Genomic DNA, 25,904 nt, shown 5'->3' on the forward strand with positions numbered 1-25,904 from the left:
ACACACACACACACACACACACATGCTCTCACACACTCTATCTGTTTCTCTGTTTGACTTGATTTCTTCACTCTTTCTTTTCCTTACTTCTCTCTGCATTTCCTTTTTTGCTGTCACTGTCTCTTGATTTGCATTGTGCAGAGCGACAGACGGACACACTTTAACCACACTGAACCTGGCCTAACACCAAGAAACTAGACTTTTGTTTTAGTTCAAACTAGGGATGGGAATTTACAGTAAGCCTTGTACTCGATAACTTGAATTACCTAATGAACGACTACTCGAATACTCGCAATTATTATTTTTTGTTCTCGATCAGCTCTTTGAAGCCTTCTCCTTCCATAAACTTAATGGGAGCATATCTCCAGTTACCATTTAGGTTATTAGCAGGCTAATCATCACCGCTCTGCTTTCGTCACAGCGACGTGTGCTAACAGGGTGAGCAAAAGACGTGACGCGAGACTGCCTGTTATCCGTCTCCGCTGTTTTCTCCTTGCGCTTTAAGCGTATGTGGTTAAGCATCAAACTAGTATTTCTATGGTATGTAAGTTTAACGCCACATATACGGCACTGCACATTTACTTCATCATTTTTCCCGAAGTACTTCCAGACCTCACTTTTTTTAACTGACACGTTGCAGGTGTCACAGACGGTTCTGTATTTGTTGTGCTTTTGCTTTCGGTGGAATAATATGTTCCTAGAGAGTTGCCGTAGCTGCCGTAAAAGTTGTTTTTGCTGAAATCTGGCTCGGTGTGTATTAAAGCTGAAGCCGTAGCCGGAGAAGTCATTTGTTATATCCCGTTAATTATTTTCCTACCTAGTAGGGATACAACAATATCAAAATCTCACGGTACGATATCATCACGGTATTAAGGCCACGGTACGGTATTATTGCGGTATTGTGAAAAAAATAAGATGACTTTGAAAAAACAAACATAATGCTCAAATGTTCTAATCACATGTATTACTACCAACAGGTGTTTTCAAGTGCAAAGAACAGTGCAGGCACATCCAGTGTTTCAAGTAACAAGCAAATAAAAACAAACTTTCAGTTGAGTGTCTTTAAACTGACTGGAATTTTGTACCTTGGCTCAAGCTTGTCCACCAACCTTTAAATCCCTCATAGTCCACCACTGAAAACGGCTGCAGGGTGATGATTCATCAAGTGGCTTCTCATATTACTTGTATTCCCCGACTTGTAGACGATCGCGGTCTGACAGTGGAGGTTCCACTAGTTTAAGTGGTCTGCTCTGCTCCCCCTCTGTGCTTTCCGCCATCTCTTCCTGCACTGCAGGGGATCATGGGAGATGATGTTTGCTTCTCAGACCTGCCCACTCAATGGCGCCAGAAAAAAACTACACTAGCGGGAGTACTCCGAGTCCCCCCCTTTTGAAACCGAGATACCGCGATATTTACAATACCGACCAAATCGTCTCTCCTGCAGAAGCTCAAGCGCTCTGTTGCTCAACGGCTGGAAAAGAAAGAAAGTGCAGCCAGTGTCCACAGTGGCTCATGAAAATGTAACGAGAATGTGAATAATTAAGATTAAACCAGAGCGTAAAGTCACCCAATGTGTGTGTGTGTGTGTGTGCTTTTTTCTCATTTGTAGTGGCGACATTAATGTTTGCATAATCCGGTTCATCAGTGTGGTAGAAATGTGCAATCATGCCAGCTAATTCTATTTTTGGTTCTCACTGAAAGTCAAGATGGAAGTCAGTTTGAATACTTGCATGCTGAACTACACCTTCAAAATGAGGTTAACCCTTGATGTTGGCGTACAGTGGAGAGGACTGATCTGTGCTTTTTTATCTAAATGGAGTTCTGCTGTTGGTCGTGTTCACAGCTCGGTCTATAGAGAGCGACTGATCAAAATTTAAAGGGATGGACTGTACTTTGTCTCATGGTTTCATGGATGTGTTTGTGTGTGTGCAGATTTGAGGTTTATCCCAGCTGACAGCCTGATCTCAGATCAGCTGGGTGTATAAAGGATCTATAGCAGCTTGCTCAAAAATAGAAATCTTCACCACTTCATGGTTAATACTCTTGAACAGGTCCCATTTCTGAAGACTGTAATCTCGGGACCCATTGGCAATCATCTGTTGTCGTCTGATATTTGCCTCTGGGAAAAAGATGCCAACTTCTCTCTAATTCCGGTCCAGCGTTGAAATATTTCAGGCCAAGACTTCCTTTTCTGTGTGGAACATAAACACCGTCATTTCGTGCTTCATTACATCTCCAGAGTGATGTCAGCTCATCTGTTTCTGGTAGGTGTTGTAGTTCAGTGGATAGAAATTACACAGAGGCTTCACTCTGACCTACTTGGGCTGTATGAAACTGATTTACTTGCAACTGACAGGTCTTCAGTTTGCCGAAATAACATCATTATACAGATTTGAGAGAAAGGCTAAACTGGCGCCCCGCATTTTCACTATCGGATGAGTGTGCACCCCATATACAGAGGCTCTACTCTTCATCACAGTGGTCGCTGGTTTTAACTTTTGGCCACAACCCTTGGCTGCATGTCGTCCCCTGCTCCCCTCATGTACTGTCTCTCTCCAGCTGAACTAACATAAAAGTAAAAATATTCCCCAAAACAATCTTAAAATAAAAGTAAAAGTGCGAGCGTTGTCAGGTCTGTCCTCAGAACAAGAAGGAACAACCTTGTTAAATGACTGTTTGGTGTAGTGCAGATGATTGGCTTCTCTGTGCAGTCTCAAGCAGATGTCATTCAAGTTCATGCTTTTGATCCAGAATGGATTGTAAGCCGTAGTTGAATGCAGGCCTCTGTTAATGGAGATATAAAGATAATCTGAAGATTACTGCTGATGAGAGGCAGGATATCATTACTGCAGACAGAGTCCTGCCTGCTTTTGCTCTCCACACTGACAGTTTTCTCCTGCATAGACTTCTGATCTGTGATTGGTCATTATAACTCTAACGTTGACAGTCTTCATTCTGACAGTCCAGACACAGAGTCCTGATTCGACATGTTTAGATAGAATCTATAAATGGAGATTAACTCAGGCTGTAGCTCATTTTTAATCTATAAAACATTTTGTTTGTTGATCACTTGGTATCTAAAATGTCAGAACACATCAAAATATCACTACCTGAAGATGCTTGATTTACAAACAAGAGATGGAACATAAAGACACAGATGCTGTTAGCTTGTTTGATTTATTCATGATACTTGATATAATGAATCCTTGCCAATCCTTTTTGCTTGTTAGATTATTGTTTAATCCTACTTTAAGTTTGGAATTTTCTGAGTAATTACCACTTTTCATTTGATATTTTTTTTGGATATCATTACTTCGGCCTTTTCATGTGCACATCTGTTCTGAACAATATGAGCAAAACTCAAGTAAACAGATGTTGAAGTGTATGTATAGTTTTGGAATCACTTGGAACTTCCATCTAATTTCTGCTGACTGGCATGTTTTATCCAGAGCCTGAGAATTCACATGTTCAAATGATGAGTTTTAAAAAGGGCCTTTTTCACTAATTGTGTTTCATGCAAGCGGCAACCTCCGGTCTCATAATATGAAGCCCATGCAGAAGTGTTATAAACTGCAGTTTATCAAGCGTCGACATGAGGCTGGCTGCAGAAAAAATGGAAACCACATACACACCCATTCAAAAAAGACGATCTTTGCAGCATTAATAAGCATGTTTACAGCTTGGTTCAAAATGCGGCCTGGCTCTACGTAGCTAATTTCTCTATCAGCACACACAGTACAGGGTGAATTTTTTTCTTACGCGACAGTTCAGAAGATGTTTAGATTATGAGTTTTGCCCAAATAAGGACATGACTGACTTGACTGACAGGCGGGAACACTGTAACGCTGTTGCTAGGAGGCTCAAAGCTCGCCTCTTTACCTCACACTAAGTTTGGTTGAGTTCAGCATTACCAACATGGCTCCCACCGACGATTGACTTCAAAACAGCGCTCAAGAACAGATGGGTGACGTCACGGATACTACGTCCATTATTTATACAGTCTATGGTTTCATGCTGTCTCTTTAGATTTGCTAGATGTTCATAAAGCATCTCTTTGGGTTAGGACTGTTAGACGGACAGAACAAGTCTTTCAGCTCAGGTTAAGAAGTTCTGACGCTGGGTTTATGTTTTTGAATTTTACATCGTACAGCCCATGGCCCTGTTTATGTCTGACAACATTTGTCTTGTGAGATCGGATCACATGTGGACAGACTGTAGTTTTGTCTCGTGTCTCTCAAATCGCGTATCCAGTGATGCAAAGTGATCTTATCTCACTTCAAATGCAAATTAAAACAGAGCCGCATTCACTTTCATCAGACTTGAAACAAATGTTGAAGGATCATAAACAATGATGCGGACTAACAGCTAACAGAGGGGGAGAGCTGCAGAGAGAGGGAAAGGGTGATGACAGAGAGAAGAGATGATGTTATGTAAATCTTTGACTATGAAACTTCATGTTCCTCTACAGTTCTGTGGTTCATCAGAGAAATATAAGAACCACACTTCAGACTGGAGTCTCTGTTTATTGTGAAAAACCAGACAATAGGATCTGTGTGGTGATCATACAGGTGGTGGTTTTGTTTGAAACATCAACATCTTTACTGTGTTGCATCATTACTAGGGGTGTAACGATTCTTTTTAACAACGATTCTTTTATCATGATTCGTGGTTGCCGATACGATTAAAGGAAGATATTGGTTCATTTAGAACGATCCGATCCGAAACGATTCAGTGACCTGAAACAGATTCAGTAACTTTTCAGCCTAAAATTCAACCAGTGTGACTGTGAAATAAATACCTTGATACTGGACTGTCCTAGATTCCTGTTGTTTCTTGTAAGGGAATCAGGTATACATTAATTATGGATATAAACGTTGTGTGAAATCCCGTGGCGCCTTAGTAGGTGGTTGGATAGATTTGTCGTGTTGCTGTGGTACTTTTACTTGACCTTTACATATCCTACAAACAGCGAGCAAATTATTTAGAACATCTCCGTCTTTGCAAAAGCCAAAGTGTTTCCACACACTGCACCGCAATGGTGGCTTGATCATTTCTCGCTCGCCGGCTTCTCCTCTGCTATCCGCCATGCTATGTTTTCACAGACAGGCAGCCTGAATTGAGTAAATTGTTTATTGTAATTATCATTAAAAATGCAAAAAAACACATCCATATAAACTCTGCCAGGCTTAAATCCATTGCGTTATTTCCTAGTATCGATACAATCGATTTATTACCTTTTAAAATAATGTTAGATCGATATATGTTGTCCGGAAGGCCAACTTGCTGAGCACATATCGATGTATTCGGATCATAGGAATATAAATCGATACACCGATGTAGTAGATGAATCATTACACCCCTAATCATTACAAACTCTAATTTACCCATCATGCATGACTGCATCATGAACACCATGAGGAGACATGGATCATGCATTCTGGCAGGCTGTGCATGAAGATACAGGGAAGATCAGGCCCATATGGACCCCCTTCTGTATCTATAGATAAAATTCAGTCCCTTAATGAATTCATATGGACATTGCATATTCCACATTTCTGTCTCTAATGCATAGAGGACCTGCTTACATGTTGGAATGACGTGAGAAACTTAAAAATAAAGATTTTCATGAGACATAGCAGAATGGTCTGTTATTCCTTGCGATCGCTGCCATGAATATGTGGAGAGTGGGTGGCCCTTATCGCAGCACATAAGCGTACACGCTGCCAGAGCACTGTATACGAGTGTGACCTGCTTGATAGGCGACCATAGATGTGTTTGGATGTGGAGTTAAGGCTGACCACTTGTGATCCCATCACCCCGGAGGCATGGTAATGCCAGGTACACAAAGAGCCTATTTCTTTCTCGAGCTGTCTGACAGACTCACACTGCAAACGAAGGTAGCTTAAATATAGGGTAAAAAGATTTAATTCAAGCTGAAAATTTCTTAAAACTAGTGAAATTAACTGTCTATGCAGTGAGTTAATATTACTTGACAAGACGTCTTAAAATGAGATTGTTTAATCTAGAAATAAGCAGGCTCTGAAAAGTATTAAAAGGGTTGAAATATGTAGAATATGCTGATTTTTAGCTCAAACTACTTGAAATTAAACTTCCTACAGCACAGTTATAAGTGAAATATACTGAATATAAGCAAAGAAAATCTGATTTAAAAACTGAAAACTAACTCATCCATAAAAAAAACACTTGTCTTTCTTTTATCAATGGAGCTGTGATAGATTCTGCAATAAGATGCATTTACTTAAATCAAGGAAAGTGTTTGTCTTAAATCAAGATTAACCGTTTTCTACAAATAAGATCTCAGCTTGAAAAATGCATGAAATGTAAATTAAACCTTGTTTCTTGTAAATTACAACTCAAAACAAGATAATTTCAAGATTATTTGAACAAGATATTAAAATGCATTGCCTTAAAACAAGTCCCTCTATTTTGCTCAAATGTTAGTTGTTAAGTAAATGTATCTTAAATCAAGTGGGATAAGACATTTTGACTAAAATTGAGACAATTCCACTTGTTAAGACTTTAAGTTTTTGCAGTGCATGAGAACTTCTGTGTGAATATATCACATCTGAAATTGTGTCAATATTTACCTGAGAAAAATGCAAAGAGCTTATCACGGCCATCTTTGAAATGCTCCAAGTGAAACTAAACAGATTGGTTTGTACTGTAGAAGGTCTGAGCTCTTTTCACAATGAGCCCAGGAAAAATCTGAAGCTTCAGCGGAGAAGCTGTCATATCGAGGGCTCCTTGACCAAAGGTTTGAGTTATAAACTCCAAGAATTCAGCACTTATCATCTGTCATTAACTAAACATGTCAATGAAATGTATTTCAGTGAGATCAGCTGCGTGTCTTCAGAGGATTCAAATGCCATTAAAAGTATCTCTCAGTTTTTGAGCAGAGCTGCTATCACAGACACTTTGTCATGACTTTGTCCCCTCCATTCTCCCAAACCCACTCGAAGAATATTTATTCCAGTCAGTCCGTACTCTGAATGATTTCCACTTCAAGCAGTGAAACGTCCTGCTGCTATTTGGATCTGCTTTGGAAGTTACTTGCAGCAGCTTTAATGTTATTGGCCATGACTTTGAGCTTTCCCACCATGCTGTGGTTAAATATAAATTCTTCTAAACTGATGCAATAAAACTAAATATAGGTGTCGCCTGCGAGGAAGGCGCAAAAGGGAACTGCTGAAATATGAGAGGTTTATTGTGCAATGAGTAATGCCACATAATTGACATATTGATTCATCTCTTTGTTGCTTTTGTGTCGCCTTATTTGGCTTTGTAAGGAAGACTGAGTTGACATTTGCCTTTCTTTTTCCTCCCTCTGCAGTGTGCTGTTTTGTGGTCCACAAGCGCTGTCATGAATTTGTCACCTTTTCTTGTCCGGGGGCCGACAAAGGACCTGCCTCTGATGTAAGTAGAGAAAATGTAAATTCAAATGCACTCAAGAATGTATTTATATCAGAAAGATGTACTCAATCTATTTTGTTTGATTCATATTCCTCAAAAGAGGTTATGAGGGGGACTTCAAGTTTAACACACTGCTGGGTAGCAAACTCTGCTTTTACAGGTGTCAATGGAACTACATCATTACAGCTGATTCAGTCCAACAGCATCACACTTTCTGTACCCATGTCAGGCCTGCAGCTTGTCCAAGTATCATTACAGGGTGAACTACGTTTTGTTTAAGTATTGGAGCACACCACTGACTTCATAGACTGATGCACGAAATGTCCTGTTCAGAAATTTGGCCAAAATAGCCCCCCTGACAGGCGCTGACATATTTCACTGATAAAAGTTTAGAGCCACAGTCAAGCGCTGTAGGGATCAGCTAGTAAAGTGGGGGTATTGAAGTCCCGCCTCTTCACTTAACCAAAACAGGTTAACATACCTCAGTTTCACACACTCTACAGCAGAACATATTTGTGTTAATATGAAGAGGACATTCTTGTGTTGGCGTTTGTTATGTCTTCTCTTTCTGTTCCTCATCTACTTTATTAATCCAATGGAGTTTGTGTTTGAGCTGTGTTTGTGAATCGAGCTGTCAATCATGCAGTTACACCCCTTTTTATAGTATGATAGAAAAATGAACTTCTTAGAAAATAACAGCATGATGAGCGCTAACTATAGTTACAGAAAGTTCGTTTGAGGAACATTTATTTGATGTGTACTTTGATTTTATAGTTAGACTAGGGATGTAAGGATATATCGCAAATCGGTAAAAAATCGATACAAATAAGGGTGGATTAAAATCGATTCAACATAATTTGTATCGGGATATTTTTAAACAGTAGAAGGCGCTATCTGCATTATACTCTGCTTGTTCAACATCATTAAGTCTCTTGTGCTGCTCTCTCGTCACTCGCTGAGTGGAGGTGTTTTAAGTTTAAAGCATGTTTCAGAATCAGCAGACTGCACACAGTGGATACGCTCAGCTGAGTGACAGGTCTCCACGAGCGCTTTTTTTCTCCACCGCCGGACTGATTATGACCCAGTTGCGCTCCCGGCTGACACATGACCGCGTTCACATGCTTATTTTTCTCAGTAAGAACGAGTAGACAGAAAACTGGACACTGTGAGTCCAAAATATGATTCTGTTCAGTTGTCCTGTTGCAGTAAATCAACATGTTGAAGTCTGAGTCTTCACTCTATGACCATGCGTTCGCCGAGATTATTTATAAGCCTGCTCTTCACGTTGTTTTGAACACCTCAATATGATCCTGAGCTGTTTAATACCGTCAGTTATATAAATTGTGTCATGAAGGAAAATTTGAGGGGGAAAAAACGCATTTGGCATTATTTTTGACATGGAAAACTTTTCCCTTTTTTTAATGATTAAACAATAATTGATCGTTAACATTTCCAAAGATTGATCACGGAGAATACATGAAATTTACACCCTTAATTTAAAGAGATTAACCTTATTTGTTTTAATATTTAATACTTTCATTTCGGAATTGTTCACTTTCCATTTCTCTGTAACTGTTCTGAAATTTTCCAGCAAGGTATTTTTGTGCTGTCGTTTTTAGTTTTTTTGCAAGGTATTGAAAAAAAGTTTGCAGTGATTTTATTTGAGTTACAACACACCTTAATAACGAAAAAGGATCACTTTGTTTGCAAACAAATATAAGAGAAAAAACATATATTGCAACAGTCCATATCTGAGAATTGAAATAAAATAATAGTTATTTAAGTTTTGAGTTCAATTCAGTTTTCTTGAAAAGCGTTAGAGAATCGTGAGTGAATCGTATCGTGAACCAAAAATCAGGTATCCTTACATCCCTAAGTTGGACCCATGTTCCATCTGTTAACATAGAGGAGGTGGAGCTTATGACCGATTGCAAACGCTCAGTAGGGGAGGTTCTAGATATTTCGGCCTCATGTTCAAGGAGCTGTCACGTTGTCCATCTTTTTTACAGTCTGTATAGCACACTATGAGAGCAGTTTTAAATTCATTGGTCAACCTTGACTGACACAGTCAGATTCTAGAAAGAGCTCATGGGCAGCATCCTGATGTTCAGAATATCATGGAGCAGTCAGCCGAACATGCAGCTGTGTTGTATTAGTCTACAGCATGGATGTAGTAGTAGGTTTGTCAGTGTGGGATTAAACAGTCGAGGTTAATGAACTAACAGAATTACAGTCTGTGGTTTAAAGTGTAGCTCAGCTGGCCTCGTTCAGTTAGTAGAGCAGATGCCCCTTATGCAAGGACAAAGTCCTCACTGCAGCCGCCCCGGGGTTGACTCCAAGCCTTGGCCTTTTGCTGCGTGTCTACCCCTCTCTCCCTCCTCTCCGTTGTTTCTGTCTCTGCTCAGCTGTGCTATTGTTGAGGTGGATTTCTCTTCTTTGTCTTCTGACTGCTGGATGCTCATTAGGGGTTAAAAGTTCTCAGTGAAATCAACCTTGACCTGAATTTGACTGTGGTAGCTCTGCAGCAGGATCCCCTGAACCTTTTTTCCTTACAGCAGAGTCGTTAGACACTGGACTCAGAATAACATAATGAGTCTTTCTCACTCTACATGAGTTTATTTGCACTGTTTCCAGAGTAGAAACACAACTGAGCTGTCTTTGAACTTGTGCTACCTACACAGACACCCCCCTCAAGGAACCTGAGTAACAGCAACAAACAGAGTGGCAGGAAAGGAACAAGAAGCACACAAATCACCTCACACTTTAATTGTTTGGTAGATCGCTCACAGCTAGCCTGAACCTGGCCTGCACCCCTCTTGAGACTCATGTTTCTGACTTCACCCACCTGGTCATAACACCTAAGATTTATCTTTTCAATGTTTAATGTTTGAATGATACTTACTCCTCAGGTTGTTGACTCTTAAGATTTGCATGTGAGCAGTTAGCCATCCTAGCATGTGAAATATTCATGTGTTATTTTGATCGAGGCTGTAGCGACCTATGGCCTGTAAATTATTGGCAGCCTTGATCTTAGCCTGTGTTGGTTCAGGCTTGTTCTGTCTCTCCTCTCATGCAGACCAGAGAGTCAATTTTAACTGAAATTTACTCAGCAAAAACCTAATGCTTTAACTTTGCAGAGTTTAAACTTTATTAGCATGCAATCAAATATTTTCCCTGATTATAATTATCTGATATTTTATCTCCTTTCACATGAATGACTGTCAGCCACCATATATCTATTAGTAGGACTAAGTTTTTCTAAAATCACACTAGTGCTGATGTAACTGAGGATACATTTTCCATCTGCTGTAGCCAGAAAGGAAACAAAGGGGCCTTTAGAATAATCTTTAAAGTTCATGGTGCTGTGCTTTCGGGCATGTGCAGCCTCCTTTGACTCAACTCAACTCAAACTTTATTTATAGAGCCCGTTTGAAACAACCAGGGTTGACTAAAGTGCTGTAAAAATCAAAAAGCAGCACAAATGACCAACATACAATACAATACTAAAATACAACACTAAGATACATAAACACAGTGCAAATTTACGATAAAATAAGATTGAATAAAATAAATTAAAATGTAATTAAAAATATGCCAGATGTCCAATCAACCTTGATTAAAAGCCAGGGAGAACACAGACACTTGACTGAGCACAGAGTGTTTTTTGAAGTCTCTAGAATAATTGTTTGTGTGTTTTGGGCACAACAAAACTAAGCATGTTATCGATAAAAAGTCAGGTGTAGTGGTATTATTTTGTTGATTGATTGAATTGATGGTGACGAGGTTAAATAGGATATTATTATTATTAGAATTCAATATTATTATAATTATTTGTATTTATATTATTATTGTCTATATTAATAGCATTATTATTAGCATTCTTAGCATCATTATTAGTATTATTTTTTATTTATTACATTTTCTTCTCTGTGCAAGGGAGAGGGGGTGGCAGAACAGTGCTTTGTACACACAGTGAGCCCTCAATTTTGTTCTGTTTTGTTCTGAAAATGATAAAATAATAAAACAATGTATTAACATTTTTTTAAAAAGTCAGGTGTGCATACATCTGGGTCTTCAAAAGGTATCAGGCAGATTAAAAAAGAAAAAAAAATATTTTAATGACTTGTCTCTGGGTTGAACTCCAGCTCCTCTCTGCCTGTCGTACCGATGTACGCACAGAGCCTGTAAGGGCTACTATCCTAATTGTTAAAATGTGAAGATCTGGTTTCATGCTAAAACACACATGAGAAGAGCAAGCGAGCAATGTACTGAGGCAACCATCAATGGTGCCATCTTGGTAGAGGAAGTTTATTCCAGCTGGCTGTCGCTCTGATGAACACTGAACAGTCACAGAGCGTCTGAACAAACACTGTTCAATAACCCCAGGTCACAGCATCCATTGAGCTTATAGAAAAGATAATATAAATGTTATATGAACACATTTATTAATCATGTATACATCATCTTCTCACCAGACATGCACTTTTGTCTTTGCAAAGTGAATAGTATAAAACACTACCTTCCTCATGCAAATGAACCCATCTGTTACATTACATGTTTATTTCAGCATCCTTTGCACTCATCACTGCCACACTATTGTCTTACATAACTTCTTATACATTATTTTTATGTCCAATGTAGCCCCGCAAATATATATATCAGTGTAATGTCTAATGTAGGCTTGTACATAGATTAGGAGTGTGTCTTCATATGAAAACAGACGCCGCATGCATTTGTGCAAGAGGTTCAACAGGGGACCTTTTAAATTGTTTAAACGTTCACACAGGTCAGTAGGATTGGTTAGGATCTTGTGCTTATACATTTTTTCTTGATTCATTTACTCACCAGCTCTTTTCTCGTCTGCAGATCAAATTAAGCACTTTTTTTTAAAGTCCTCTCTGATGAAAGTTGCTGTGCATGAAGGAGATGTTTTGGTATTTTTTCTGGAATTAATCAAATTAATTAGGAGCTTAAAGGTCGTCTGCAGCTCGTACTCAGTACTGTAAATGAGGAATGTTTTCGTGAATCAATGAACACACTTTAAATGCATGAGATCGACTGAAGTGTTGCTGGTTCTTCAAACTTGTTAATATTTTATTCCCTTATTTAGAGTTAAAGATGTTGAAGCCAGGTTTTGATGTGATCCAGCAGCACTAATGTTAGGTCTTCTTTACGACAGTGTCTCACATAGTGACCTGGGACCATTGTCAGTGGCAGAGGGAGGCAGAGTTTACATTTTTTTAATTAGATCATTTCAAGGAGAAAGAGACATTTTACTTTTTCTTTAAGGAATTAAAATGCTTTCTTTGTCACAGCAGAGAGAGTAGAAAGCAGAGAAATTGTGTCAGGATATGAGAATAACGCCGGATGTACAGCTGCATTGTTCAGTGTGGCAACAGAGTTCAAGAGTTCAACATTGTCATTTTTATTAAGAGTGCATATTAGCTATAACTCACAGTTTTTGTCTGTATCAGCTGTTTGTCATGTTTTACATTAACTTGTGTTTGCAACATGTCCCCCATGAATCCAAAATACATTCAAAATGCAGGGTTTTATCACTAAATCGGCACCAGCTAATCTGAGAGTAGCTGAATTCAAACATCCAGGCCTCTATCCAACAGGTAACTTTTACACACACTGAGTTAGAAATCCCTGCTGGTTGATTTAAAATACGTTGTCATATTTATAGAGATGACTCCAGACTTTTGGGATGTGATAAATGTGAATGTTAAAATTGTGCGTGCTCAATAGTTTCCCATATTAAGTTCTAACGGTGCGCTGCACTCATATGTGAAATAAATGTTTATTAGACACATGGTTAGTGATTGTTTCCTGTTGAAGGTTCATTTATAACATCAGCAAAGTCAGCACTGGCTTTTGGTGTTTGAGTACTTCCATGTAGTTCCTGTAAGTGCTGCTGGATACACACCACACACACACCCACACACACACGCACACACACACGCACAGATGTAACCTCTTGTCCTCTCTCCTGCTGAGCTGTCATCCTCAAATCACAGAGAGACATGTCAGTGAGGAGAGAATGTGCTGCCTGGCTGCCTCAGGTTAATGAGCCAGTATCTCTCATTCACGCACACACACACACACACACACACACACACACACACACACACACACACACACACACACACACACACACACACACACACACACACACACACAATTAGTGAGTCAGCATGGATCTGAAGTCATATGACGGATGTTTATTAATCTCTAACTCCTCTGTCTTTTTTTGTTTGTGTTACATCACCAAAGCTGTTTTGTTGTTTCCCATTTTTCAGCCATCGCTTATTTAATTTCTCTCCATTATTTAGCATTATTTAAATAAAGCCAATATTTGAGGGATTGTGCTCTAAAATACCTGAATAATATTAATCAGTATCCCAAAGAGGACTGCTGTTGTTCTGAGTGATAGCATGACTGTGATTTGGGCACAAGTAAAAGAAAATAATTTCTTAATTGTTCATCAGTTCTATTCCAATCCATTATATAAAGACACAGACACTCTGAATAGACAAGAGTAGTTTTGTTCTGATGATGATTTCAGGGTTGAGGCTTTTGGTTTGTTTGTTTCAATGAAGGGAAATCATACCGATGAAGACAACAAACATTTTTGACAGAATTGATGATCTGTTTGGACAAGATGTGAAAACAAGCAAAAAAAGGTTTCCCAGTTTGGTTTGTGAGAGCTGCTCAAAATCCTGACCACAACCCCACCAACACCTGGGGGTTGAATTTGAGCTCTGCCTAATTACTCAGACATCAGTGTATGAACTCGCTAATGAACTTCTAGCTGAGAAATACACAAACCCTCATGACATGTTCCAGATGTTTTTACAGGCTGTCTAGAATAGGAGGAAGTTTGTATGTTGCATTACAGTTATAGTTTTAAGATAAGATAAGATAAGATATTACTTTATTGATCCCCGGGGGGAAAATTCTGTTGTTACAGCAACCCAGACATAAGTACAATCAAGAAGAAGTTTCAATAAGTAAAAATAAAATAGATAAATAAAGCTAGAATACAATTTAGATACATACAATGTTACAAATGGAATTTAGATTAAATAGCAATAATTACAGGCAGTATTAAAAATGTTTCCGTAGTGACAGGTTGACATGGTGTGATTATAGTGCGGTTATGACGGTTTAAGCAATAAATAAATATGGGTATGTAATATGACCGTGAGTTGTAGTAAACAATAATAATGTAATATAATATAATATAATATGGCAAAGATAATTATATATCATTTTATCATTTTGAGGAAAAGAGGATGTTGGAAAATGGTACTCCCACATGGTATAAATATTCTTGTATCCATACCAAGCAGCGACCGCTGGTCTTGAGAAATTATGCTGATGCATGAGAGCTAAAAACTTCAGTTCCTCAAGTGTCCACTTGAGAATGGATGCAAAAGCCCTGTAAGCCACATACACCATAGACTGTATATAATAATGGACATAGTATCCGTGACGTCCCCCATGTGTTCCTGAGCACAGTTTTGAAGCCAATCGTCTGCAGGAGCCATATTTGGTAGTGCTGAACTCAACCAAACATAGTGTGAGGTAAAGCGGTGGAGTTTGAGCCTCCTAGCCAACAGCTACAGTGTTCCCACCTGTCAGTCAAGTCAGTCATGTCTTTATTTGGGCAAAAACTTGTAATCTTAATATCTTCTGAACTGTCACGTTAGAAAAAAATTCATCCCCGTACAGTATGTGCCGATAGAGACATTAGCTTACTTAGACCCAAGCTGTTTTTTGAGCCAGGCTGTAAACATGTTTATTTCTGCTGTAAAGATCGTCTTTTTTGAATTGGTGTGCATGTGGTTTCCGGTGTTTATGCAGCCAGCCTTAAGCAGATTCGCGATGAATACATTTTATAACACCTCCAGCTTGGGCTTCATATTTTGAGACTGGAGGTTGCCGCTTGAAATACACACACATTTGAAGAAGCAGAACTTTACAGCAAAGATTAACATGTTTATAGCCTGGTTCAAATGAATGATTTGGATCTGAATATCTCTCTCTATGGACACACGATGGTGTGATTTGTTTTATAACTCATCACTTTGAGGACATTGAGGTTAAGAGTTTTGAATAATCAAGTGCACAGCTAACTGGATTGACAAGCTGGAGCACTGTAGCTGTTAGTGAGGAAGCTAAAGGCCTCAACACCACCTCTGTGCCTATTGTTGGGTTGACTGAAAGTTAGGTTGAGTCAGCATTTTGATATAGGCTTCAAAACTCCACTTTAGAAATCAATAGGTGACGTCACTGAGACTACAACTGTGTCTTATTCAGTTTATGATAAAAACCAGGGCAATAAAAAAAGATCTGCATCGTTAGGCACTTGTTACTGAGGTCAGCAAACACTCCTGCAATTCTCGCTCACAGAGAATCTTTTGCTTCAAGAGAAAATGAAACAGAACTTGTAGACTGCAGCATTCATTTCTACGCTCATCAGACAACTGGGAATTTTGGGGGTTATAGTTTAAACCTTTTAGAAGACTCTGCAGCACCACAGATGCAAGAACAGACTTGGAAACACTTGAATTACTTACATATTGATTTCTACTGTGTCTCTGTCTCTGCAGGATCCTCGGAGTAAACACAAGTTTAAGGTCCACACCTACTCCAGCCCGACGTTCTGCGACCACTGTGGATCTCTCCTCTACGGGCTGATACACCAGGGCATGAAATGTGACCGTACGTACACAAGTATCCATGTCAATCCATGTCCATGTTTTAGATTGTTTACATCTGCTCTGTTCAGGGTGTTTTACAGCAGCTGTCTATGAGCAATGGATGTGTAGCCCCAAACTCAGAACAGGGTTTGAAGGTAATGGATGTTAATTTAAAGAACATAGCAGGCACCAGATTTTATGCAGAAATCCAAGAAGAAGCTCCTGGTGTCGTGTTGTGGAGCAAACTTTAAATATTGAGTTCACTTACTGTAAAAGACGTATTCTGTTTATTCTGCCGTCACTTATAAATATTTTACTTTGTAGCATTTGTAATCCACATTTCATTTGTATACATGTGTTGTTGACTGTAGTCCAGCTAACACATGTTCTCTAAATTTAGATCACATTCATTACAATAATCAAGTTGCTCATGAGTCATAATAACATCCAGTTAAACAGATAGGATCATCTGAACGACAGCTGCACATGTATCCTCAGCTGCTCATAACCACGATGGAGTAGTCTCTACAGTACTGCTGTTGTCTCCCATTTATTGTTGACCATTTGCGTGTTGTTGGCAACAAACACACAAACAGGAAGTGGGCTTTGACTCTGCATCTCCAGCCCTGAACAACATTATTTAGCAGGTAGACAGTTCCTCTTTGTACCTGCTACTGTTTGACTCTGCCTGTGCAGCAGTTTTCAGGTTTAGTCATCAGAAGAAAAAAGTGGGGTGTTTGTGCTCCTCCTGAAATGACTGGAGCGGTTCAGCACATTTCACAAAGATGTTTTTAGGTTGTATATTAACCCAACTAAACAAACAACCTGAAGAGAGGCTCTGTGTTTGTTGCAAATTTTATTCAAATGACCAAATTCAGTTTTTTTCTAAACTTTGTACCAAAAAGAGAGAGAGCAGACACGATCCTGAAATCAACTTGGAAAAGCTTGAATATAAACCCTTTGAAAATTAAAGGTTTAATAGAATATGAGTAGAATTTATACTAATTCAACATTTACTTAATCTCTAGAAATCATTGAGGGGGCATGCACTCATATAGAATGACACCAGGACAGAACATAGAAAAGAAAAGAAGCAGAGTACCTTTTAAAAACAGTTGCATTCATGAATAAAGTATTTATTGATCATGGTTTTAAATTGACCTCTAGTGGCATTGGTTTGGCTCAGTGTTAGGGCAGACAGATGCTGACGCATAAGTCCTCTTTGCACTGGTCATAGGATCGGTTCTCCATCCTGACATGATTTAGTGCTTTGCTTCCCCCTCTCTCTCTCCCCACATTTCCTCTCTCTCTTCCTCAAGCTGTCTTATCCATCAAAAGCTTAAAACCACAAGAAAAAGGTCTTTAAATGGACCTGTGGTAACGATGTGTGTTGCGAAGTGTTCCAGGTGTGTGCTGCACAAAGCTGAAGGATATTTTTCGAGTCGTAGTGTTTGCTTGGGGAACATTAGCCAATCACTTGTGCAAGTGTGCTAATGACAATTGGACCAGTTCAAAGAAGAGGTGATGAACAATGGCAAACCTTGTAAAGGGCTTTATGAATAAAAAGGAGCTAATGCCTTTCATGTCTAACTATTAAAGATGGCCGGCCACCTTGATTATATAAATGTATCATCATGTTTTCAGTACTCTTCAGCTTCTCTGTGACTTCTCTGTGAGACAGTTTCTCTTTGTACCTCTCTGATTAGATTGATAGTTGATGCATTTTGATCAAGTATTTCAGCTCAGAGAGAGGCGAACATAGACGTTAGTTTGCATGGGTGATAAACAATCATGACCGTGTTCCTCTGAGAAGCAAAAATGTTATATTTCTTAAATTTAATCAGTTGAAAATATTAAGTCCATAGTTGTGAGTCAGATTCAGCCTCTTCATAAGGTCCATCTACTTTCTGTTACGAGACTTTCAAAGGGTGATTGAAGTACTTTTAACCATGGCCCTGTTTTTACTTTTAATGCAGTCTAAATCACAGACATGTTTTTTTTCTCAGCCAGCAACTGTGAGACAGACCATAGTGGCTGTAACTTTATCCTCTGTGGCGAATATGTCTGATCAAAATACACACTCTGAAAGTGTCTGTCTTTAGCAGGTCGTTTTTTTTTATTCAAGAGTCTGTGTATTGTTAAATATATCCTCTCTGGTGTCTTCTATTTTATGTTGTCTGACGAGCTACACCGAGGTTGTTGCAGCAACACAGACATAGTAAGCAGAATACAATCAGAATAAGTGTAATACCAGAAACAATTAAAGTAATATAAATAATATAAAAATACATGGGGCACCGTTGGCCTAGCGGTCTAAGCGCATGCCCCGTATACAGAGACTATAGTCTTTATTGCAGAGGTTGCAGGTTCGACTTCCGACCTCTTCCGTTTGCTGCATGTCTTCCCCACATGCATGTCTACTCCCCACATTTCCTGTCCCTCTCCAGCTTTCCTATCCAATAAAGGCAAAAATGACCAAAATATAACTTTAAAAAAATAAAGTCAAATAAATAAATACATAAATAGAATAAAAATACATTTTTTATATAGGTATATGGAAAAGTTAGACTAGAAATAAATTAAGACTTAAACATGGCAGTCAGGATGTGGTGCAGAAGTGACAGGTAAAAGTGACATAGTATAATAATGAGAAACGACAACAAGTTCACTCTGGGGTGATGTAAACTGTGACAAGAGGTGTAAAAAACTGACAAAGATATTAGGTGCAGTGTGAGGTAATTGTAGTTTAAGGTGCAATATTAAGTGTCACTAAGAAGCGCAGGAAATAAGCATGAAAAACAGAGCATGAGATTGTGGTCTCTGTGGTGAGTTACGGTATGTATCAGTATACTGCAGCATGACAGTATGATATGTTTTAGTACAGTCAGTATATTTGGTATGAAATAAACAACAACTTCAGTACTCCAACAAAACAAACTGACTGAATTTTCCATCTATCGTCTTCCTGTAAAACCTCATCACATCATTTCACAGACCTCTCATAGGTAAGGCTTTTGCTTTCTGCTTCAGAAACAGGTCCATATCTGTTGAAATCATTCTCACAGATGTACTTAAAATCCGGCCCTGCCTTGGCTTAAACGAACACTTACAGTAGACACACTTTGATCAGATGCTGGAGCCTGCGAGGATTATGATCCAGCCTTCACGGCTTGTTTTGGATCCGTCAGCTGAGGCGTTCAGCGGGTTTAAATTTCTCTACCTTTCATCCAATTAGACTGAGGATATTTAGTAACAGGGCCCAGGGTTTAGGAGTACAGACGTTTATCTCTTAGAGAGTTTAACACTTTAATCAATGAATCGAAATATGGAAATATGAATGGTGTATTTTAGGATTGATGATATGAGGAGTGTTATTCTACCTCAAAGTGCAACTTCAGCAGAGCCAGGAAGAGAGGTGAAGCTCTGTGAAGTATCATAAACCTAGGAAACGATGAGTGAGAAAAACCGTCATCAAAAGAAGTGAATGTATTAAAAGAGCAGAAGATATACAGACAGTAAAAGATAAACTCATTGTCAACCTCCAGTGAGAGGAGTGATCTGTACATCAGAGTAGTCTGACCTCTAGTGGACAAACTGAGAAATTACATCAAGAGTGTTTGAGTTTATTTTCTGTGCAGCAGTAAGAGAAACGATAATGTCTGTGTTTCACTGAAATTACTCTGAAATGGTCCGGGTGTCAAGTTAAAGTTTCTTCCTCCTGTGTTTAATAAAAGAACCATACATTCAGCCTTCATTTATTTAGCATTTAAACCCTTATTTCATGTAAATATTCTTTATGAACAATTAAAATACTGTGCTTGTCAAGGTCAAAACAGTTGAATACTGTCATGAAAATAGTCCTGTATAATAGTCTAATAGGCACTGTTTTCTTAGATCTTGAGACTAAAACTCTCAATTCTGAAAGAAACCTGCCCTAGTTTCAGCCGCCCTGCTTTTCTTTCTGAACGTTTGGTTTGTCCAAAGCTACACAAAGACAAGATGCACCTGTGTTTGGGGCAACTTAGGAGAAAAATCTTAGAAGGTACAAAAGCAATACTCAAAGGTAAGTGGACAGTTCAAAAGGAAACAGATTGTGGAAACAAGGAGCACAAAGGTGAGGGTCTGTCTGGGCGTTGTTTTTGGGCATGTGATGTGTTTTTCATGTGTTTTTTGTGGACTGTGGAAGTCTTTTTCTCCTGTTGCATTTGTTTCCTGCAGTCTCATGTTGTGATTTATTTAAAGCTTGTATAACAAGTGACACAAAGGTGTAGTGCTGTGAGTTTTTAAAGTCTTATAGTGTTCGCTCATCATTCAAGGCGGGTCCTACTAGCCTGAAACACGAAGATCTTTTAAGTACAGTCATGCAGCAGCGCTCAGCCTTTGAACAGAGGTTTGTTTTATCGTTCATGGCTCTGAAGTGAGATCAGAAAATAAGTAGCACTTCAGATATAATTAGCGGTTAAGGAAAGCCTAATATACATGCGAGGGTTGTGATATTGACAGACCTTATCAAGAGGGGAGGGCGCTTTCAGGAGCTGTTGAGTTGCATTATGGGAAATGTAGGATGCAGTAATTTTGTGACTTGAAATCCAGAAATCTCAGCCTTTGTTGTTTGTTTTTTTAATTTAATGTTTCTCTATTAAAGTGCAAAATTCAGTTGCTACAGGGCCTTTAAAGTGGTTAATATAGCACTGAGAGCACAGTGATCATTCATATGTTCAGAGACAAAGCACTTTGATGGAAAACAGTCTGAAAATACAGCATGCAAAGAGCTTTATTTACATCCTGAGGTTCTCTGCACATAACCAAAACATCAGTCTTAAAAATCATACATCACAATATAAAGTAAATATTATTTGCAACATGTGAAGTGATATATGAAGGGATTAGGGATCAAGGATGACACATTTTCTATAGATATGCTTCTTTTTGTGGCTGTATTGAATGAGTGTATTCTCCCTGAGGTCTGTTTTTTTTGTGTGTGTTTGTGTCCAGACTGTATGATGAACATCCACAAGAGGTGTGTGGCCAACGTCCCGAGCCTCTGTGGGACGGATCACACCGAGAGGAGAGGACGCATCCACATCTCTGCCCAGATCACCGGGGAGGCTCTCACTGTCACCAGTGAGTGCGCTCTCCTTCTGTGTGTCTCTTTTATTCCAGAACACACACATACAAACACACACACACACACACACACACACACACATACACACACACACAGCTCTTTCTTTGCCTAAGACTATAACTGGAAAGTCCATTAGTCGATCAATGGTCCAACGATTGACCCACATCACCACTGGGACATGCATCCACGTGTTCGCTCTCTCTCAGACAGCTGTGGATTGATTATAGGACACAAACTAAACTGTTGTTAAGTGTTGTCAGATGTGAGTTATTTAGGGCAGGGCACAACTGGACTCACACTAACTCTTACAGGTCCTGCTGTTCTCTTGAAAGGATGAAATCCATGTTTACAAAACTACTTGTCTTAAAGTGTGCTTTGTCCCGGGACTTATCCCTTCTTACTCACTTTTACTTCATCATATCCTCAACAGTCAAAGAGGCTAAGAACTTGGTGCCCATGGACCCCAACGGCCTGTCAGACCCCTACGTCAAGCTCAAGCTGATCCCAGACCCAAAGAGTGAGAGCAAGCAGAAGACCAAGACCATCAAATGTTGCCTCAACCCCGTGTGGAATGAGTCCTTCACCTTGTGAGATATCTCTCGTTCTGTAACATATCTGTATGATGATATGGATTTTTCCTGAGCCGATACTGATGACTGATAATAACCTGATCCTGACAGCGGATACAGATAAGAGTGGCAATCTTCTTTTTCCAGCTTTAATGAGATTCTGTGAAGTCACATCTATATAAATATTCTACTAGGTCGTAACCTGAACGGGACAGGAAGAGTTTAAGTAAGTGGTAGGGAGAAAGAAGGGAGAGGGGGAATGGCAGGATCCCAGTGTGTCAGTTCCCCAGTGGCAGTCTAAGCCTATAGCAGCATAACTTAGATCTGGTCCAAACCTGAGCCAGCCCTAACTATAAGCTTTATCATAAAGGAAAGTTGGACGCCTACTCTTAAAAATAGGGAGGGTGTCTTAGATTCAGAAAGAGAGCGCTGAATAGAGAGAAACAACAATAACACCAACAACAACAGCAGCTCATACAAACAGAAGAAAAAGTTGTTTCATCAGGTGTTGTAAATTCATTGATTTTGTCAGTAATAGCTTCAACCTTTGAGTTTCCTCTTGTAAACTTTCTGCAGCTCTCAAATCAGCACCATGACACTCGTCGCTAGTGCTAGCTGTGGCTACTGCTGCTTCGTATTTCCTTTACAACATCTTTGTTGCGATGGTGACTTGTCAGGTGACTTGATGTGTTAAAACATGAGGACTTTTTACATACCAGTGATGCCATTTTTACTCTCTTGTAGGCTTGTTGCGACTGCGCTTGTTCTTCTCTGTATGTAATACCGTCACCTACTGTGTGGGAATGCAAAGGCTTGTTGATAAATAGAAACAAAAGAGTTAAAAGTTTCAAAAAGTCCTTTCATTGGCCAATAAACGTCTTGCATCCCTATTTCAAATATTCTAAAGAAGCTTAATCTTTGGTATAACTTGGTCGGTTTTAAGTTTCCTTGTCGGCCCAAATTTCGATGACGAGCTGTTGTAAATGTCCCTGTCCCAATCCTTTACCCTGTTTGAGGTTGTAGCTATTCTCTGCTGCCTACACTGCTAGATTCGTACATGCTAGGCACAGTTTTAGATCTGTTTGAGGTTTTAATCTGAGATGTCTTTTTGAGATTGACCAAATAAAAAAATCAGAGAAACCCTCAACTTTGAAACTAAATGATTGAATCAGGCCTTTTAACTTCAATTAAACAAAAGCTGCTTTTAATGTGTGATTAGAGAACTCTGATGGCTGACATTTTTCTTTCCTTTAACACTGTTGCACTCTTTTCCAGCAGCCCACTGTTCCTCTTTGTTGTTCTTTAACTATAGTCTATTTATTTAGCTGTTAAATAAAGCAGTATATTTATTGTTAATGTGTAGGCTGAAACAGAAGGAACACTTTGTTTTTGATAAATTAAGGCCGCCGGTCTTTGCATTAACCAGAGAGCCTACCAACACAGCATGGTGCATTAAAGGCTCTTTTGAAAGCATTTTGTAACTCTGTCAGTATCAGAGCAACTCTAGTTTGAATAGAAAGAGATGTTTATAGGAGGAATGTGGCATTGAACTTATATTATAACGATGACCTTTCTTTTGTGACTGTCCTACTTTCATCTCTTTTCTTAGCAACCTCAAAGAAAGTGACAAAGACCGCCGTCTGTCTGTGGAAATCTGGGACTGGGATCTGACCAGCAGGAATGATTTTATGGGCTCCCTGTCCTTTGGGATCTCAGAGCTACAGAAACTAGGGGTGGACGGATGGTAAGATGACAGTATGAGGTGACAAGAGATGTTACCCAGGTGTAGACTTAGATAAAAAAAGCCAAGGGAGAAGGTGGGAGAGTATTTAAAGACTCGAACACCGTAGTGCAGAACTAATTGCGGATTTAATCTCATGGTTTATTCTTGTGTTTAGGTTTAAGCTGCTCTCCCAGGAGGAAGGAGAATACTTTAACGTTCCCGTCCAGCCAGAGGGAGAAGAAGGAAACGAGGAGCTGCGACAAAAATTTGAGGTAAGACACAAAGAAGTCGTTATAAAATGACAACTGATTCATATAGTTGTTATTATATTAAGGTAATTTCATCTCCCCCTCATTATCTTGTTCTTTCCTGTAATGTCTCTCCTCATCAGAGGGCGAGGGTTGGTCCAGGAAAGCCCACAGACTCCTCTTCATCCTCGGCTGTGTGCAAGTACGACAGCAATGGCAATCAGGACCGAGTCAAGCTGTCGGACTTCAACTTCATCATGGTTTTGGGCAAAGGCAGCTTTGGCAAGGTGATGCACGTTTTCTTATAAGGTCTGCAAATGGAAGCTGGGTCACTCTGAAGCTCATTTATTTATTTATTTTCTTACCTTGTCTCCCTTCAGGTGATGCTGGCTGAGAGGAAGGGTACCGATGAGTTATATGCCATCAAAATTCTGAAGAAGGACGTGGTGATCCAGGACGACGACGTGGAGTGCACCATGGTGGAAAAGAGAGTCCTAGCTCTGTCTGGGAAACCTCCTTTCCTCACTCAGCTGCACTCCTGTTTCCAGACCATGGTAGGGCATAAATAGATATATTAACATGCACATTCCTTTTACACTTGTAGATTCTAAATAGGAAAACGTGCAGAATTTTAAACTTATCAGCCATAGCATTATGACCACATGCCTAGTGTTGTGTAGGCTCACTCATCAAGTCAGTCCTGAAACAGCTTGGAGGAGGGTGTGAGACAGCAGCTCTCTGGCAGCAGATCCTTAAAGTCCTGTAAGTTGCTAGATGGGGCCTCCATGGATCAGACATGTTGGTCCAGCAAATCCCACAGATGCTAGATTAGACCAAGATCTGGGGAATTTAGAAGCCAAGTCAGTATCCTAAATTCATTGACATGTTCCTCCAGACCACATTCTTCAATTGCTTTGTGATCCACACTTGCTCACTTGCCCATTGTAGGAGCTTACAGAGGTGGACAGGGGTCAGCATGGACACCCTGACTAGTATGCAGCAACAAACTGTGCTGCACTGTGTCTGACACCTTTTCTATCAGAACCAGTATTAGCCTTTTCAGCAGACTGAGCTCAAGTAGTTCTTGTGTTGGATCAGACCACAGGGGTCAGCCTCTCTCCCCAAGAGCATCATTGAGCCTTGGCCGCCCATTGCCTTGTTATTGGTTCCCTGGTTTTCCTTCCTTGGATCTTTTTTTGGACCGCTGCAGACTGGAAACACTCCACAAGAGCAGCAGCTTTGGAGTTACTCTGACCCTGTCAAGTAGCCCTCACAATTTGGCTCCTCGCTACACCTGTCAGTGGTCATGATGTTATGCCTGATCATCATCTTTGGCTAATGTGAACTAAGTATTCATGTTTTTGACATGCTAAATTTCCCTGTCATGAATGCAGTGTTTCTTGCAGCAACTTCAAAGTGTTATTTAGACTTGAGGAGCTGTCTTTGGACACATACAGTGGTTTTGCAATCTGCAACTCAATTTGTGTTTTCCATGAAATTGGTGTCAGTTTTTACCCTTCAGCTCCGTGTGCTTTAAACAGGCTGTCTAGCAAACAGTTTGCAAGGCTGTGGTAGACAAGAAAATCCAATAATTTCATCTTTGAGAGAACATTTCTGATTTTGGATACACCCAAATATTCTCAGCCAACATTCCCTGAAAGGTGGTTTTATGAATGATAGAGTGGCAGTTTGATGTATTCATATAAAAAAAAAACTGCCAGACTGAGGGAATAATCTGCATATTTTGTGCATTTTCTCTCATCAGTCACTCTCTCTCCTCCTCTCCTTCCTTCTTTTCCTCCAGGACCGATTGTATTTTGTCATGGAGTACATAAACGGAGGAGACCTCATGTACCAGATCCAACAAGTCGGCAAGTTCAAGGAGCCTCATGCTGTGTGAGTACGGGCGCACACACGCACTCAACTCAACTCAACTTTATTTATAAAGCACTTTAAAAACGACCACAGCCGAAACAGAGTGCTGAACATAAATAGACAAACAACGCAGGCATACAACAATGAAAACACAGAATAAGAATACAATAAAAACAATAGAAACAATAAAGAAAAACAAACCATAAAACACTAAAACAGGAG

At 39.5% G+C, this 25,904-nt stretch overlaps 1 protein-coding gene across 2 annotated transcripts in view; it reads left to right on the forward strand.

Annotated features, from left to right (window-relative positions):
- LOC117815993 (protein kinase C beta type) overlaps positions 1–25,904 on the forward strand; it is a 58,842-nt gene that overhangs the window by 18,680 nt on the left and 14,258 nt on the right. For both annotated transcript variants that reach the window (XM_034688043.1, XM_034688042.1), the window contains exons 3-11: positions 7,352–7,434; positions 16,050–16,161; positions 21,135–21,263; positions 21,698–21,854; positions 23,446–23,580; positions 23,735–23,831; positions 23,951–24,094; positions 24,188–24,361; positions 25,612–25,703. In XM_034688043.1, the coding sequence (XP_034543934.1) occupies positions 7,352–7,434; positions 16,050–16,161; positions 21,135–21,263; positions 21,698–21,854; positions 23,446–23,580; positions 23,735–23,831; positions 23,951–24,094; positions 24,188–24,361; positions 25,612–25,703 (1,123 nt within the window). The remainder of the gene's footprint in view (positions 1–7,351; positions 7,435–16,049; positions 16,162–21,134; positions 21,264–21,697; positions 21,855–23,445; positions 23,581–23,734; positions 23,832–23,950; positions 24,095–24,187; positions 24,362–25,611; positions 25,704–25,904) is intronic.

The sequence above is a fragment of the Notolabrus celidotus genome, chromosome 7, assembly GCF_009762535.1.
Source record: "Notolabrus celidotus isolate fNotCel1 chromosome 7, fNotCel1.pri, whole genome shotgun sequence".
Lineage (NCBI taxonomy): Eukaryota > Metazoa > Chordata > Actinopteri > Labriformes > Labridae > Notolabrus > Notolabrus celidotus.